General features: G+C 44.1%; 1 protein-coding gene across 2 annotated transcripts; it reads right to left on the reverse strand.

Annotated features, from left to right (window-relative positions):
- Positions 1 to 4235: 4235 nt before the first annotated feature.
- ptena (phosphatase and tensin homolog A) lies at positions 4236 to 17516 on the reverse strand. 2 transcript variants are annotated; one of them, XM_056435420.1, is made up of 10 exons: positions 16751 to 17515; positions 13134 to 13218; positions 12959 to 13003; positions 12837 to 12880; positions 12412 to 12650; positions 11537 to 11678; positions 8017 to 8085; positions 7362 to 7528; positions 5445 to 5705; positions 4236 to 5340 (listed from the first exon to the last, which is right to left on the reverse strand). In XM_056435420.1, exons 1-10 carry the CDS (start codon positions 16827 to 16829, stop codon positions 5155 to 5157), a joined length of 1317 nt encoding a protein of 438 aa, XP_056291395.1. In that variant the 5' UTR covers positions 16830 to 17515; the 3' UTR covers positions 4236 to 5154. The 2 variants fall into 2 exon arrangements, with proteins under 2 accessions (XP_056291395.1, XP_056291396.1); XM_056435421.1 differs by lacking the exon at positions 8017 to 8085 and having other exon boundaries at positions 16751 to 17516.
- Positions 17517 to 19000: the final 1484 nt, after the last annotated feature.

Here is a 19000-nt window from a genome sequence, read left to right on the forward strand (position 1 = left end):
TCTCTGGTCTCTCAACCCGGCACAGCACATTTATTATTAATCTACCAGAGTCTCTCCCTCCTTCTCAGCTCAGCCAATTACAGTCGGGCCCCTGCGACTGCGGCCTGTCTCATTTGACGGCGCGCTGGTTTGGCTTTGATGTCTCTATCAACGCGAAGGAGGCGAGGACTGAGTCTTAATAGAGCAGGAGGGGATTATGTGGCTGCTTGCCTCTAGGGGTGTAACATCATGTATATATATATATATACACTACCGTTCAAAAGTTTGGGGTCACTTAGAAATGTCTTTATTTTTCAAAGAAAAGCACTGTTTTTTCAATAAAGATAACATTAATCAAAAATACACTCTATACATTGTTAATGTGGTAAATTACTATTCTAAGTCTTCTTGGGTATGATTCACAGCGTGGCAACACACATTTCTCTGGGCAGTTTCCTTCTTTCTTTCTCAGAAACCTCTCAGATTCCATCAGGGGGATGGGGGATGTCGCGCAGCACAGCCATTTCAGATCTCTCAGAGATGTTTTGGGGGGGTCAAGTGGCTGTCTGGGCCACGACATTCAGGACATTCAGAGTTGTCCCGAAGCCCTCTTTTATTATCTGGGGGTGTGTGCTGGTCGTTGTTCTATGGAAGATGAAACACTGAGGTCAGTCTGAGGTCAGGCGCTTTGGCTTTGGTTCATCCAGGGTCAGGGCTGCTCATTGCATTCATTCATTCTTCCCTCATCCTGACCCTAGTCTCCAGTTCGCTGAAACATGAAAACAGCATGATGATGCCACCGGGTGGAAACGCCTGGTTTCCTCCAGACATGACGCTTGGCATTCAGGCCCAGAAAGATTTCATCTTTCATCAGACCAGAATTTGGTTTTTCTCATCTGAGAGTCAGAGGTCTGCTTTGCTTTTTTTGCTCTTAGGTGGCTGTGTGTTGCTTTTTTTAGAGGAGAGTGTGGCACGTGGCCAATCTGCCAAACAGGCCTGATTTGGGAGTGCTGCAGAGATGGTTGTCCTTCTCTCTCTGGATTCTCTATTCAACGAACAACGCTGGGGCTCTGTCAGAATGACCATCCTGTTCCTCACCTCCTGACTGACTCAGGCCCAGGCCCCCCTCTCCTCTAGCTGGCGTACTCTAGTAGAAGAGTCCTGTGGTCCCAAACTTTTCCTGTCCGGGATGATGAGCCACTGGGGGAGGGGACTTTCAATGCTGCAGAGATCTTCTTGTACCCTCTAATGAAATCTCTCTCAGAGGTGTATCGAGCCTAATTCCATCAACTATCACTTGGTTTATGCTCTGATATGCACTGTCAACTGTGATACCTTATATAGACTAATGTGTGCCTTTCTCAATCATGTCCAATCAACTGTTAGCACAGCTCAAACATCTCAAGGATGATCAGTGGAAACAGGATGCACCTGAGCTAAATTTTGAGTGTCATGGCAAAGGCTGTGAATACTTATGTACATGTTATGTTTTCGTTCTTTATTTTTAACATTGTCAAAAATTTGCAAAAAACAGTTTTCACTTTGTCAATGGGTTTTTGTGTGTAGAATGTTGAGGAAAATAATGAGTTTAATCCATTTTGGAAGACATAACAAATTGTCTGGAAAAGTGACCCCAAACTTTCCGGATGCACTGTAGTATATATATATATATTAGTGCTGTGAAAAATAACGCGTTAACTCAGTTAATTCAATTACAGGTTTAACTAGTTTTTTTTTACGCATTCAACGCATGCGCAGAATGAGCTTCCAATCCGTCTGTTGTTGGTTGTTGCACAGCTCCGAAAGTCACTTGCAAAATGAGCTTCCAATCCACCACTTCAATCTGAACTCTGTCCGCTCTCATGCAGACGGTCTGTTCATCGGTAATGATCCTTCCGCAGGTTCACCTCCGGAAACCTTGTTACGACTTTTACTTCCTGTAGATCAGGGTCTCAACACGTCGATCGCGACCTGCCAGTCGATCGCGGCGTAGTGTCGGTAGATCGCATGACATTAAAAAGATTGGCCCGCCCCCTGACATGTTCTCTAGAGCACGTCTTTGTTCTTTTATTAAACTAAACGTCTGTTGTTGATCGTATCTCCACAGCAGCATGTCATTTCTGTCTCTTCGCGTTGCGTTAACACTTATCGATCTCCGTCTCGCGCGCCGCAGAGCTCCGTGCGCGCGCATCGGGACCGAGCAAAAAAAAAGCCACTTGTCAATCTGTCCACCTTTAGATTGTATCATGGTGGAGTTAATGGTTGACAAACAAGAGAAAAATGCTCTGTTTAACCCTCCTGTTACCTTTACATTTACTAACATATTTTACCCTCGGGGTCAATTTGACCCCAGCAATTAAAACCTCCAGAAAATTATTAGAATTAATATTGCTTCCCAAGTTTAAGTGTGAGGTACTTTATGTTTGTTTGTTGACTACCTAAATAGCCCTTTAAATAAATAAAAAAGTTGATATTTCTGATATGTTTGACAGTGAAAAACAGCCTGGGGTCAAATTGACCCCAAAGAACACCGACATTAAACATTGAATGGGGTCAAATTGACCCGAAAGGTAACAGGAGGGTTAAACATTCTGTTTAGGATGAAGATGTATTAATGTTCCATATGGAAGAAAACTGCTAAATAACTGCTGAGTTGCAGCACCATTGTATAGAAGAATGTATAAATGTATATATCCGTCTTTTGTCATAAATCTCTATGTTCTCACAAAATATACCGAGAATATCGGTAATATGTGATTAATCATGATTAATCCACAAAAACCTGTGATTAACCCGATTAAAAAATGTAATCGTTTCACAGCCCTAATATATATATGTATATATATATATACGTATACATGAATATATATTATATGTACATATATATATGTATGTATATATATGTATGTATGTATATATACATACATATTTATACACATATAAATGTATGTATATATACATACATACATATATATACATGTACATATATATATACATACATATATTGCCTATACATATATATATATACATACATATATACGTATATATATATATACATACATATATACGTATATATATATATACATACATATATGTTTAATTCATACATATATGTTATCAGGAGACGTTGGGCCCCTCTCTGCTCTCCTATCAGTGACATGGTCGTTAATCCCGTTCCTCTTTCACTCGGGGCGCGGTGAGTCGAGCCGAGGCCCGCGCGCCTCCCTCCCGGCCCGGCCGCCTTTTCCTTCCTCCGCTCGTTTCACGGACGCCTCGATGAGCCCGCGGCCGCCGCTCCGCTCGCAACCGCGGCGGCTCGGTATGAGGGTCAAGCCGCTTCTGGCTCATTAATGCTCAGGTCAGAGGTCAGTGATGCTTTGAAAGCAATTCAGGAAATGGAAATGTTACTTTGCAGCAACAGCAAAACAGAGCTCCGCCGTACAGCTTCGGTGAGCAACCTGTTGCCATGGCAATCGACACAAATAGACCCGGCTTTACTGGAGACGCTGGGCTCCCTGGTTGGGTCATTTATTCGTTTTGAAGTGAGCATTCAATAATAATACTTCCATCACTTCCCCACCTATAGTCCCACCCGCTATTTGGAGCGCTGACCTTTAAAGCAGGAAGTGGCTGTGAACACAGCTCCAGCAGCTGCAACGACGACCTGCTTTGCAGCATTTAAAAAAAATAAAGTACAGAGCTTGTGCACATTTTCCTCCACGTCTCACACGCTTGAGTTTAGGTGTGAACAGCAATGGCATCGAAGACCGTATTGGCGTCGCTTTTGATTAAAAACTGCTTCTTGCTCAATAATTTCTTCTGCATAATTTTCATTCACTGCGAAAAAGCAACCATTACCAGGGTTCTTACACATTTTGACCAATGGATTTCCAGGACGTTAAATCAAATTTCCATGACCAAACCAAAATCTCGGGATAAACATGACACATTTTGAACATTTTGCATATGCCGGCTTATATTTTGAGCGTCTTTCTTTAAAAAAAACATTTCAAACTCGGCGTAAATGAACATTGCGATAACAAAATTCCATGACTTTTGCAAAACTTTTATGATTTAAGTTTTTTCCATGACTTCCAGACCTGGAAATGACAATTTTTAAAATTTCATGACTTTCTCAGGTTTTCCATGACAGTACGAACCCTGTATTACATAACCCCGATGCCATTTGTCCAAGTCTGACTCAAAGCATTGGGGAGGGGGGGAACCCCCACGCAGAAGACACATCTCAACGCTGGTTCCTTTAAGAAAAGACAACATTGCATACATTTATTAGGGCTGGACGACAAATCCAATACATGCAAATCACCACCGTCCTTCCGACGTAGTGTCGGACATTACTGCAAACACTCGTCTCCCTGCCGTTTTGTGTATTATATTTTTATTATCTTAGGATAAAAAAAAACATTAACAATTACATGGGATGCCTTGTTCTGCATAATTTAACGTATACACAGTGGGGACAGGAATGGCAATGCTTTAGACATCATCGCAGCCTCTTCGTAACCCCGCCCACCCCAAACCCACTGCCCGCATGCAGCTCGCACTGCACAAAGACCCAAAGTCACGTGAGACAGCCTGCAAAGAGCACAAGAAGCATTCACAGTAAAGGAGGAGAGGAAGGAGGGGAGGGAGAGTAAAAGATGAGAAGGAAGGGGGGGTGGGGGAGAAGAGGGGGAGTGAAACAAAGTGACTGCAGCACTGGCCTTGGTTTAGACAGGAGAAGGAGCAGCATAGTCCTAGTATATCATTCTTCTCCCACACTTCAACTCCCATCTCCTGATTGTGGTTTCCATTGTCTTTGACACAAAAAAAGTTGATATATGCATGTATATACATATACATATGTATATAGATATATATATAAACACACATGTTTATAGCTACAGCACCTTTTCCCATGGGGCAACAGTGTCAATACCTTGCACATGGTACATGGCCGTGCCAAAGAAAAAAAAGAAAAATAAAAAAAACAATATATTGGTCAGGATATTTATCTTTTTTTCCCTAAAATTGGCATTTGACATGATGATATTCTATTGCCGTCTGGGGGAGGGAAGGGACAAAAGGTTCTTCTTTTGAGTTTATATTCAAGTTTTCTCCTTTTTTTTTCTCTGGTGTATAATTTCTTCTTTTCCTGTTTTTTTTAAAAAGAGTTCACACTTTTGTGATTTGCGTGTGCTGCTCTTCGTCAAAAGGTTCATTTTCCGGATCAGAGTCAGTGGTGTCAGAGTATCGATAATGGTCCGGCTCATTGTCGCTAACGTCCGGCGTGACGGATGTCGAAGTGCTTGCCTCAGAATTCGAAGGCTCCTCCACGGTTTTCGTAAAATACAAATTCACCTGGAATTTCAACAAAAAAAACAGAAACTTCAGTCCGTGCAATAATGATAATAATAAACTAATCTTATCGTTGCTCTTTGGCAAGTATCCAAATGAACCCTTACCTTGAAGTTTGGCGAGAAGTAGCGGTTCGCTTTGTCTTTGTTGGCCTTGTCCAAGTCGTTCTTGGTGAGCGTCAGGATGAGGTAGTCCCTGTCGCCGTCCCTGCTGCCGCCGTCCCGGCACTCGGCGCTCGGCGGCGGGCCCTGGCCCGGTAAGCCCGGCTGGCTGTCTGTATTGTTCACCGCCCCGTTCTCCATCTTGTCGCCGCTCTCCTCTGGTCCGGGGATGAAGAAGGTGTTCACCCAGAAGTGAAACATTTTGTCCTGCGGGGGCAAACGGGACGTGAGGAGAAGTTGGCCGGAGGATTCAAACGGAAGCTGTTCGTGACGGCCGGGCAGATTCTACATTCTTATCGTCAAGAAATCTCAATGTAAAATTGTTTTGCTCCGCCTCAGAATACTCTCCAGCGTCACGACCCCGTCTGGAGTTCCGCCTTTGGACCACTGGTTTCTACTGAAGACGGAAATCTTGCTCGTAGCCAAAGTTTCATTTATTACTGAACTTTCAATCACTGTTGTTTTTTAGCAATTGGAACTCACACAGAAGTAAATAAAAGCATTTGCCATTTTCAACAGTATTTATGGACGCAGGACAGCGCGACTAAATAATCTACAACGGTGTAAACAGTTTGGCTGATTGATGTTTGTTAATGCTTTAAGAAGTCAATGGAACAGACCAATTACACTATTACGAGGCTTTTGCAAGAAAAATAACTACATTTATGTTTATTACCTTCGCATTGAAAATGCGGAAGGTTATGTTTTGATCGCCGTGTATTTAATTATTTATTTATTTGTATGCGTGTTATTCGCATAACAAAAAAAGTTTTAAACCGAATCGCATGAAATTTGGTGGGATGATTGGTTATTATCCGGGGACCATTTGATTAGATTTTGGGATCAATCGGGTCAAAGTCATGAAAAGGTACAAATCTTCTTTTTACCATAGCACGGTCAATTTGTATACAATTGGCATGCAACTAATGCCAAAATGTTCATAATTCAATGCCCAATCTTGTGATATGCGAAGGTATGCGCTCTACCGAGTGCCCGTTCTAGTTGTTCATGCTTTAAGAAGTCAATGGAACAGACCAATTACACTATTACGAGGCTTTTGCAAGAAAAATAACTACCAGGGTTTTTCCTGCATAGAGAAAATTTGGGCGCGCGCCTAAGCCGTTTTCCCGAGCGCCTATGACATAAAAAAGTCTGCGATGAAAAAACAAAAAAAACTGTGTTCATCACGTGCATGTCAGCGAATATGTTCTCAATTATATGTTTCAAGGAGGTTACAGCCGAACCCTCGTTCTGTTTTGATCAATAGTAATCGAGTTCAGTGTTTTCCCGAAGTTTAGAGCTTCAGGGGGGCGGGACTAGTGCCGCTAGCCATGTTGGTGCCCTAAGCTTAATTTAACACTGAGGTGTGCTCACCTGTGTGCACGCATCACGGCTGAGAGAGGCGCGCGCCGGCATCGGACCTCTGGCGCGCGCGTGAGCCGAGAAGAGTTGTTGACGGGGGGTAGACGAAAATTACAGGGTGACGGGTGGTCAGATTTCACCCTGTTATAATGGTAGGGGAAACACTGGAGTTGATAAGCGTGTCTTCTTGTCTGATCAATACGCAACTGTGAGGTGCGCGACTTGACAGAGCGACCAGCTGCTGATCACTCACTCAACAGGCCGCCGTGCACGAATACACGGAAACATTTTTTGGGAGCACCGAAGACCCATTTTGACCCAGGAAAAACCCTGACTACATTTATGTTTATTGTATTTTCATGGGAATTGTTGACAACAGAAATGAAAACCAAGAATGGTGCCAAAAAAAAAAATAGAATTGTTGGCACCCTGCGATAATCTCCTAACAGAAATGGGTTAGATTAAGCTCCAATTAAGGAACTAGAAATCGAGACAACTCACCTTCTTCATCATCTTATTCTGTTTATGGAAGAACTCCACTTTGATATCTCCGCAAACTGGCAGCGGCTGGGGGATTTCGAAAAACATGTGCTTGTCCTCGCGACGCGTGTGCGCGGGGTTCGATGTGTGGATCTTCACCTTCAGCTGGAACACCACAAACTGGGGATCTGCAAAAAGAGTCAACGTTGCGCCACGGGAGGGCACGTTTGTGAGACGTGCGAGGAAAGGAGAGACACAGAAAACACGAGAGTGAGTTGCGGGAGGAGCGGGGGGGGCGTGTGTCGAGAGGGCAAGGCGAGGAACCCGGTGTTATTGCACGAGTCGGGCAAAAAGAAAACGGCACACCGCCACCACCTCTCCATTCAGAGTGCAAATCATGCTAGAATTAAGGAGGGGAAAGACAATACGTCACGCCCAAAGAGACGCCGGCACGCACACACACACGCACGCTTCGGTTTTAAACCGGCGCCACACGCTGCATGAAGGAGAATTTAAACCCCGCCTTCTTCACGTCAGGGTGGTGGTGTCGGGCGGTGACTTGATATAAACTGATCCTATCCTGCCCGGCAACATGGCTGCTACTGCCTGGTGGCTCTCTGGGGCCGTATATAAACAAATGAGTGAAATGATAATAATGGATGAAAGGCTCATTTACCCCAATGCCAATTCCCTTTCCTGAAGCCCAGAGGGATCGGCTCGCTCCTGTTTTTAACGGTACTGTCCCCTTAGAGAGAAAGAAGGAGATTATTACAAACAGGACGGGGCCGGACCGTGAGGGGCCCGACGGCACGGCAGGCAGACACAAGAGCTCCACACAAATAGTTACAGATATCTGTGTGTATATATATATATCTATATCGATATATATATATATTCACACATCTATACATATATACACATGTATATATATATATACACACATATATAAACACACACACATATATATATATATACGAGGGCTGTCAATCGATGAAAAAAAATTAACTCATTAATCGCACATTTTGAAATTCATTAATCGCGATTAAAAGTTGTTCTTCTTTTTAAAGACCAAACTTCACACAGAGCTGTGTTTTCAAAGAGGCTCCTACCTATAAAGTGCCAGCAAGGTATTTAATATTGTGGATGATAAATTGTTTCTTCAGTGAAACATCCAGATTAGTAAAAAAAAAAGAAGTATATTGAGACTCCATTGGTCCTGTCATCTTTACCACTGAACAGCAGTAGAACCAGTGGCCTTGGTGACTGACTGACATTCACATATGTCCTGTTCACCCTCTGGAGGCTGGGCTCATTTTACAAAAAAAATGTAAATTCACCTTTTAAAGGCGTTTGCATATGACACATACCCACGTGTTATACATCAAACATTCCAGAACAATCTCATCTCTCTACAATGAGGCACAATTGTCCTCGCGCCGTTTTCGCTGGCTTCTGAGTTCTGACTGACAGGCTGCTAATGAGCCTCACCTGTGAGGTGGGAGGTCCTTTGTGATTTACTGAGTGTTCATTGGTTGTTTTTTTCGCAAAATGTTGACAGACAAACGGATTGACCAATCACGGTGAAGGTTTCGTGTGACGAGTTCTTTCCGCGCCGCCTCCCACGACAGTCGACACGTCGCCCCTCCGTTCCTCTGTGTCTCAGAGGGGGAGACGGGAGGAAGGAGGAGCAGGAGGAAACCCGACTGATTCATCCACGAGTTTAAACTGATTTCTGCTCCTTATTTTCGCGGAGAAATAATTGTTTTAAAAACGGAAACAGTGTTAAACCGTACTGCGGTTTAACACTCAGGAGTGAAAACGTCACGAACACGGAAGTAAACAGTTGCGTTAACTGCGTTAAAATATTTTAGTGCGTTAACGCGGCCAAATTAATCGCATAGATTAACGCGTTAACGCTGACAGCCCTAATATATACACATATATATACACACACATATATATTAGGGCTGTCGGCGTTAACGCGTTAATCTATGCGATTAATTTGGCCGCGATTAACGCACTAAAATATTTTAACGCAATTAACGCAACTTTGTTTACTTCCGGTGTCATTGAAGTTGTTGCACTCCTGTGAGTGTCAAGCCGCGGCAGTCCGCTCCTTCCTCCCGTCTGCTCCTCCATATTCACAGAGAAACATCGGGCGACGTGTCGGTGACGCGGGGCGGAAGGTGCAGGTGACTTTTTTTTTGTTGCTCCGTCCCGATGCGCGCGCAGACACGCCGGCATGGAGCTCTGCGGCGCGCGAGACGGAGAGCCGAGAAGAGTGACCGACACGTGGAGACAGAATGACATGCTGCTGTAGAGACGATCAACAACAGACGTTTAGTTTAATAAAAGAACAAAGACGTCTTTAAGGAAAGAACCGTACATTACTTCTGCTGTAATCTGGCGCGATAGAGAACATTACAGGGGGGCGGGGCCTCACCCTGATAGAATGGTGGGGGAAACACTGGGATGTGTCACATGCAAAAGCCTTTGTTTACTAATCTGGATGTTTCACTGAAGAAACAATTTATCATCCACGATATTAAATACCTCGCTGGCACTTTATAGGTAGGAGCCTCTTTGAAAACACAGCTCTGTGTGAAGTTGTCTTTAAAAAAAGAATATAATTAAACAAGTGTCTAAAATACACGCTGTCTGGAGGGATTACTCGTTCATTTAGAAGATTTAGTCTTTAGAAGAAAAAAATACTTTTAATCGCGATTAATGAATTTCAAAATGTGCGATTAATTAGTTAAATTTTTTTAATCGATTGACAGCCCTAATATATATACATATATATACACACATATATATACATATATATATATCTACGTAGTTTTTAATCTTCAAAACATACAGTACATGTCTACAAGGCGGACGCGTGCGTCGTCGAACATTTGACACGACACGCTGCGAGATGCACCAAGAGGAAGGAGGAAAGGGGGAACTTGAAATTGCTCAACCACAAAACATAAATTAAGCAAACAGAAAATCTGAAACGGAGTAATTTAGAACTTAAACTAGCTGCTACTCTATCGCTGCGGGTGAGCACGAACCTGAGGCTAGGAAAGGTGGATTTGAGTGTTCAGAATAGGGCCTTTTAAAAAAAAGGGAGGGTTAGGAGGAAAGATCAATACAGTGAGGGGATGCTCAGCACAGTCGGGTGTTAAAGTCACAGAGATCAAGGAAGGAGGCGCTTTTTGTGACGGGACAGCGACAAGCGGAGAGATTCAGATACAGAGAGGCGCCCGGCGTCGAGAGACTTGGACACACTTTAAAAGGAGAGAAGAGATTCCGAAGACATTAACCCAATTAAAAAGCAACACAGAGCATTAAAGTTGAGAACGTATGGACATGCACGCGAAAAAAAAAAATGTATTTCTGCTGAAAGTTGAAAAGTGTTATTATCGGCAAGTAAATTTCACCCAGAGGTCTTACGAATTTCTCTGTGGGGAAGACTTCAGTCGAAATACAAGAAGGGATGTGGAAAGATAAAAACGAGCGCCGCCGTTGAGAAAGTTTTGGGCGCGCCGCACTTTTTAATTACAGCAAATTCAGAGTCCGACTTTTTCTTCGGTCTCTGCCGCCGAACACGAGAGCCGGTGTTTGCGTTCGCGCCATTTTACAACAAAGTGATAACACTCGAGCTCAGAGCAAACATGCAGTGATACGCGTGTCCTAATAAGAGACTTAAAAAACAACAACGACCGCCTTATTAACACGAACCAAAATAAGTAATTGCATTACCGACTGCAACTTCCTGGTTATGTGGGTAAAGCATATAAAATATATCTGGCTTTTACTGTAATGTTGCATGTGTGTGTGTGTGTGTGTGTGCGCGTCGGGCTCTAAGTGCTCGACTCTGTTCAAACAGTGAATATTGCAATTCCTCTGAACGAGAACGGTATTGCACAGCAGAAAAAGGACAAATGAAAGCAGAACCCGTCTTCTTTAAAGGCGATCCTCGTGAGGAAGCTAAAAAAAAAATCCCCCCAAAAAATGGCTAAAATGCTCAACTTTGCACACGTTGGAGTTCTAAGAACCGTGACAAACAAGAGGGGATGTGATGGAAAGCGTGCTTTAAGAGGGCGGAGGACGAGCCGGCCTCGTGAGAAATACACCGCGGCTGTAGCGGCCGGACGGCGTGCCGACGCCCGGGTCGGGAGTTACGGTTGAACACGAGCGTGACTCACTGCAGGTGCCCCCGCTGAACATGGGGAGCGTCTCGAAGACCATTTTGTGGAAGAGGAGCGCCACCGGCTTGTAGTCGAGCTGGTGCTGGTGCAGGTGGCTGTAGTAGTAGACGTAGCGGCGCTGGCTCGGGATCGTGACTCCCTGCGACGACAAAGAAAAGGGACAATGTTTAGAGGTCCGGAACGGAGACGATGATGTTCTATTTTCCGCGTGTGTTCGAGTGAACAGAGCTGAAACTAAAAATGACTCGATAGCCATTTGGATTATTATTAGATACAATTTTTAAAAGGAAAAAAAAAAAAGCCAAATACTATGTTCTGCCTTAAATATCACGGTAAATTTAAACATCTGCTGATTTTGTTAAAACAAATTTTATGTCAATAGACTTCTTTTTTTTTTTAAACAATGAAATCTAGGATAAAACCAATCAAGAAAATAATCTGCAGACTAATTGATAATTACCTTCGCATTGAAAATGCGGAAGGTTATGTTTTGATCGCCGCGTATTTATTTGTTTGTATGCGTGTTACTCGCATAACTCAAAAAGTATTAAACCGAATCGCATGAAATTTGGTGGGATGATTGGTTATTATCCGGGGACCATTTGATTAGATTTTGGGATTGACCGGGTCAAAGGTCATGAAAATGTCAAAATCTTCTTTTTACCATAGCGCGGTCAATTTCTATCCAATTGGCATGCAACTAATGCCAACATGTTCATAATTCAATGCCCAATCTTGTGATATGCGAAGGTATGCGCTCTACCGAGTGGCTGTTCTAGTTAATGGAATGTTACGCTTCCTGCAACAATTGATCCGAAGCTGAAAAGCCGCCGTGGTTCGAAGGCATGTCGGCCGTGTGATTATTATCCCACCTTCTTGTCCCTTGTCCGGACTTCTCCGTAAAAGTCGAGCGCTTCTTGGGCCTTCTGGAATTTGCCCCGGTGGAGGAGATAGGCGCAGATCATGACTCCGGTGCGGCCCTTCCCGGCCTTACAGTGGATGGCCGCCACGTGATTGTCATCCTCGCTGAGCCACTGGTCCAGGTCTTCGCAAAACGGCTTAATCAGCTCCAGCTGCGGAGGGTTGTGGTCTTCGAAGGGGTACTGTGCAACTGATGCGTGGCGGGATGCAGGCGGAGAGAGGGACACACATGTGGACACGGGGCGAACAGGTGAGTCGAGACACGGGAGACAGTGCGTGATTGTGTCGACCTTGTGTGCGTGTCAGGCATTTAGGTCAATGTGTCGTTGTTTTTTTAAAGAGAGAAAGCATTTATTAAATATATTAAGCGCCCTACCTCTGCAGTTAAATTTGGTAGCATCGTAGTGTCTTTCTGCGCAGCTGAAATGGGAAGAACAAAACTCCAGTTAGAGGAAGTTATTAAGTGAACAAAGCACAAACTAAATGTGGAACACTTACAGGTTGTAGATCTTGTAGTGGTTTTTATGCTTTGAATCCAAAAACCTGTTTTCAAGAGAACATTTATGAGATCAACCGCCAGGGCAAAACAGACAGAACTATTCGGTGGAATTGATTTCCCCCCCCCCTATGCCACACGTTTCTCGGATCGCAGAACAGAAGCAACACGACTCACCGTACTACGTCGTCTATATTGTTTCTGTACACGCCTTCGAGTCTCTCCGCTGGAAAGCCCATCGCAATGATGTTTGGGTAGATATCTGTTCAGGCTGGAGTCAAGGAAATGTACATTGTGCACGACTGAAACTCAAGTCCTTTCAGGGAATAAGTCACGAAGGCAGCGTAACCGACACGTCTTCCACCCGAAGAACGAGGCCTGCTTTAAACAGTTATGTAATGAAACAAAAAACGGAAATAGATGTATATATTTAAACGGAGTCACAATCTATTTATGTTGCGATCCAAGAATTCCCCGATGACAACAATGCAGAGGTGGGTAGCAGAGCGTTGGAGAGTAACAGCCTGTGTAAATACGAGGGTGTCACCGTCGGTACGGATAGACGGGAGACGAGCCGATCGGTGTGTCGGCGTTGTGGCAGATGGCCTCGACAGGAGGAGCGGCGCTCCGGGACGAGCCGGGCCCACATGTGGCCGCGCGAGGAGAGTCTCCGCTCCCTGACCCGCATTTATTTTTAGAGCCCAAAGTTATATCGGGATCGTCGCAAATGTTCGGCGTATCTCTTTTTTTCCCGTGCCCGGTCGCAAAAACTACTTGAAAATATCCATCGAGATCGAACGCACGAAAAAAAAAAGAAACACTTTTTAATGAACAAAAACCCATTTGTGTTTTTACGCGCGGCGGCCAAGAAGCGACACTTTGCACCGACTGGCTCGTGCCACACCTGCTTTTAAAATGTGCCGTATACCATCAAACAGGACTCCATATTTCAGCTCGTGATTGGGACGGAAAACGTCGGGGGGCAATTATACTGTGACACGCATAATTTTTTATTAAAGGCACACATCAGCGTCACGTTGCCGATAAAAGAATAATTGGGATGGCGCGTGTCTTCGAGGCGCGCGACGCCTACCTGTAGCCGAAGTCTGCGCGTCGCCATAAGCTGGAGGATTTCACACTTCAACCGCAGACTAAAGGGCAACCGTTACTTACACTTCCTGTGCCACGGTGTCAAAAATAGAAAAAAGCGGAATATTTTCTCCAGTGGATGCTTCAGTGTCATTTGAAGCAGACCGTATTTACTCGGCGTGAAGTCAAATCACTTTTTAACCGGTCAGAAAGATTTGACACGGCCGTCTGACGAACTCTGGCAGAGCCCGTGCGCACGCGTATAAGACCTTCTGGAAATATTTGAACCCGGAACAAATACGCACGCATCCGGAGATTAAAGCAATTTTGACTCTTAATTTCTTTTAAACAAATCAACATCTTTAATAAACCCCCGTGAGAGGAACACATTTCGTGCCCGGAGGTAAGTGCAGCTCAACACGGGCCTTAATAGCCGATGTTTTTGCTTGCATCCTGCCACGGGGACATGCAGTGTACACACTGCGCCGTAACACAGTCCATCAGGGCTTCAAATACCTAATTAGGGGCCAAGCGCAGCTTTTCTATGCTATTTGATGGGCTATCTAACCCTGGGACCTACTGGCAGTCATCCCAGCCAGTCTATTCCAAGTGTTTTTTAAAAAGCTCCAGAGCTCCCAGGAGAGCCGTAGCCCAGGGCGCGGGGCTCTGCAGCTGGGAGGAAACGCACACATACGGGACCCTTGACGGAAGCTCCGAGTAGGAGGGGGGGGAGAAAATCTGCCGTCGCAGGCACGCCTTTTCTTTAAAGCCAGCCCTGCCGCCGCTCTACGCACACGCCAAATCCACAACTCGGAGCGAGAGAAAAGAGGGGGAAAGGGAGAGTGGGAACCGGCGAGCGAGGGGGTGGGGGAGGACGGGAAAGGAGGAGAGAGGAGAGAGAAAAAAAGGGGGCAGAGGGAGGGAGAATCACAGTGAGAGTAGTAAGGAAAGGAGAGGTGGCGGGTTGAAGAGGGTCAGAGAGGGAGAGAGCACTCAGACAGCAGATACAAGATCACTGGCAACTCTATTTTAAGGGCAATTCCCAGAACTGCGATACTGCGTTACATAACTGCAGAAAGCAGACGTTATTTTGTATAAAAAGGGGTGGTTAGGAACATCCGAACGAGCGATTTCAAGTCAAAAGAAAGACGGCGCTTTAGTTTGGCGAGTCCCCTTCACATCGGCACCAATCTCTGGAGGCAGTGTTGCCACAAGTTTGACCACATGGGAAAAGCACAATAACAAAAAGAGGTGAGAAACATCGGATCAAATGTTGTGATGCACACATTTCGTGATCTGATGTCAGACACACATTCGGGGGACACTTCAGTTCAATGTCGAGTCTTGAGTCAAGGGAACTAGCACTCCGCTTTACATTTCCATTCATCTACAGAAGAGAAAAACAGTGCTATTTAGCAATGTTTACGTTAAGAGTATGAATAAATACCAACGCATGTTTAATTTACACGCCATACGGACTTTGGGCGACACAGTACAATCGTTTTGATTATTCTGCGAAATACTTTTGTTCCCCAATTGTAACCCCGATAAGTCAATAAATCATTTGATCCATAGAGTCTAAAAAGAAATGGCAAACACAAATTTCCCAAACCCAAGCAAACACCTTCAAATGTCTTGTTTGGACCGACCAGTAGTCCAAAAAAAAAAGATGTTCAATTTAATCTCATAAGACTGAGAACGCCGGCAAAAGTACATATTTGAAATGCGGAAGGCAGAATTAGTTTGCATTCAAAACGTATCAAATGTAATGTGTTGCGGCTCTTCATTTAGAAATATCAAACTCAGGCCTCAAAAGGCCAAAAAAGGCATTCATCTCGAAACAAAGTCAAGTTCACATCCGACTTGACAATCTCAGTACCGTCACACAGATTTAGCATCGAGTTGCCCATGGACGATTAAATCAGTTGCTAATCTAGTTCACGACCAAATAAAACACAGAAAAGTACCAGCGATACTGCACTGGGGAACCAGGTCAACTATTATCAGTGGTAATAGATGATAAATTAGTCCTGCAGATGGGCCTGAAATAGCAATTCCTAAAGCTGGAAATGACTATCTCTACAAAAAGGACAATGTTAATTAGATTTTTCGAAGATTTGTCAAAGTCCATCAATGAATACTCACCCATAGAGGACCCAGCCGGGATAAAGGAACGGTGAGGATGATCTTAGTCCTTTCAGCCATCATAAAACAAACCCTACAATATAATTAAATGGCATATATACATCTCGATGTAAAAACACTTTTTTTTTTTTTTTAAGATTGAGAAAATTATTTGCCCCCCTTCTAACCTGCATGAATAAAAAAATTTTTTTAAAAATGACTTAATGCCACATACAATTTCACAACCGCTCGCTCCACCGCTGTTCCACTCTCCGTCGCGGGGACTACAGGAACGCTTCTTTCACCAGCACGCGACCACGTCCAGGTGAACGGCGCGTTTACCGGCTACAAACACGACTGTGACATGTCTGCGTGCTGGTTTGACAGATCCACCATCTTCCAAACACGCTGGCTGACAGCGACGCTGCGCTGCCTGACCAGCCAGCTAGCGTCGCTAGCACGGAAGCTAACCGCCTCACGTTACTGGTCCCGCTTCTGCCGCTTCAACGAGAGCAGCGCGCATTACTGGGAACCGATCCGAGAGCTGTGCATGTTAAATAAAAACCCACTGGGAAGGATACACGTTAAGTCCAAGTCGAAGCCATCCTCTTGATATCTCCTTTTGTTCCGGCTGACCATTTCTTTTATAATCGCAGCCATTGTAGCAGGTGACAGGAGTCTTTACGGGCTAAAGGATGGAAACAGGTCTGGGATCAGCGGTCTGGGCTTGCGCGTCGCAGTCAGCGGGTCTGCTCTCGGTCGCCGGCGGCTCTCTGCGTTTCGCGGGTCCTCGCGGGGACGTTTCGAGCCGGCCGAACTGTCGACGTGCGTCGGTGGGATTAGAAAGGCTCTTCCTCTGGATCATAAAGTCGGGCCTCCTCGCTCCGCTTGTCCGCGCTTGTCCGCGCAGGCCCGACTCTGCCAAACCCCGCAGCACGTCTCGCAAAAACACTCCCGAATAAAAATACATATGCAGTTGTCCTTCGTGTGCCAGACGTGGGTCCGAGCGGATGGGGTTCAATCGGAGCCCCCCGCGGTCGACAGCGCGAGGACAAGAGGACTCACCGGTTCTCAGCGAAACCCGGATCCAGTCCGCTCGCTAAGGTAGCGAGCTAGCTAGCTAGCTAGCAGCTAGCGACAATAGCTAACGCTGCCTCCTGCTTCGATCCGAGACCTCCTAACGATTCAACATCGTCATCGACTGATTGGCAAAAACGCATCTGTAGAAAAGTGACAGGCTCCACCTTGAATGTATAAAAACTATACGAAGCTCATAGATTCGCAGAGATTGGCGTGACAGTTCCGTCCCGGGGAATCATCTTCTTTTCTCGCTCCTCTCGCTCCAGCTGAACTCTCAGGCTCCCATCATGGCCTCCACCGAAGGAAAAAAAGAAGGTAGAGCAGGCTGGGATTTTAGAACAAATATCCCTCCGCGTACTCTTTATAGTTCCACGTTTTAAATGAAACCGGAAAATGCAGCGTTGGCTTGTTGCGTGTCGACGGTGGATTCGTGATGTTGGTGAAAAGCTGGTTTTTGAAGTAATTGTTTTCACCTCGAAACACGCGACAATTGAGTTATTCCGTGCTTCTGGCGGAAGGATAAAGTGAGTCGGCATGCGACGATCCCTTCTGTCAAAGTGATCACGTGTGACTGTAATTAGGGAAGTTTCCAACATAATGTCACTTTTCGCGGTTCCAACTGTAATTTCAGGCCGTAGAAAATATATCCGCGTAACCTATCAATCCATAATACATGTATTATGTTTATATTTAAAAGATAGTAAAATTTGCAGTTCCTACATTGTGTTTTTTATACAATCTCCTCAAATATTCCTAAATTATAATATCGTTGTTAATTGCATGGACCACAGTCTGTTATTGTATTGTGTACATTCTTGTTATTGACTCTCACTAACAGAAAAAAGTACATTATGCAAAGTAAAATGACAAATACATATATATATATAATATATATATATGTATTTGTCATTTTACTTTATATATATATATAATATATATATATATATTATTTCAATGAATACTATAATAATACTAATTATTATTGTTATTATTATTATTATTATTAGAATGACACTTTAAAAGAACACGAAAAGGAACGGTAATCAAAAATGTTGAATGCATCCACAATATTTATTTAAAGTGGTTTGGATTAGATCTGAACCAATTTCTCAAATAATCAAGTCAAGCTGAGAAAAGCTGCACATATTTTGATTATTGATTCATTTATTTCATTTTAAGTTGGCACATTATAGGTTTTGGACGATAAGACATCACGTTGGACTTTGTAAATGTTGATGAAGTGATGAATTGGAAAAAGCAATTGGCAATCGATAACAAAAGTAATTGTAAGTTGCAGCTCAGATGCGTTTTCACTCGAGCAGACAACACCCCTGCATGTGTTTATGTCCTGCAGCACCATCCACAGCATGAGGGCGCTTTCATAATCTATATGTTCATAATGCAAACATAATTGGGGCACAATCTCTCCTAATGAACTGTGTGTGAACAGCAGCCTGAATCGGAGGAGGCCCTATACTCAATCAAACCATTCCAGAGAAAATATTTGATCACTAACTGACATTTTCATATGTAACCAATAAGGTGCATGCCTTTTACATCAACCATCATGCAGGGGATACAGTTTGGGCTGTTAAAAAACGATTATCCTACATTCAGAAATATTAGGCCTGTAGCACACAAGAGAATTACCGCATTTCACAGTATCATGCCATGTTGGATGTACAGTAGATGGAGATGTTATACTGAAGGTGCACATACAGATTTAAATGGGATTACCTGGAACATTGCAG

Source organism: Pseudoliparis swirei, chromosome 17, assembly GCF_029220125.1.
Source record: "Pseudoliparis swirei isolate HS2019 ecotype Mariana Trench chromosome 17, NWPU_hadal_v1, whole genome shotgun sequence".
NCBI classification, from domain to species: domain Eukaryota; kingdom Metazoa; phylum Chordata; class Actinopteri; order Perciformes; family Liparidae; genus Pseudoliparis; species Pseudoliparis swirei.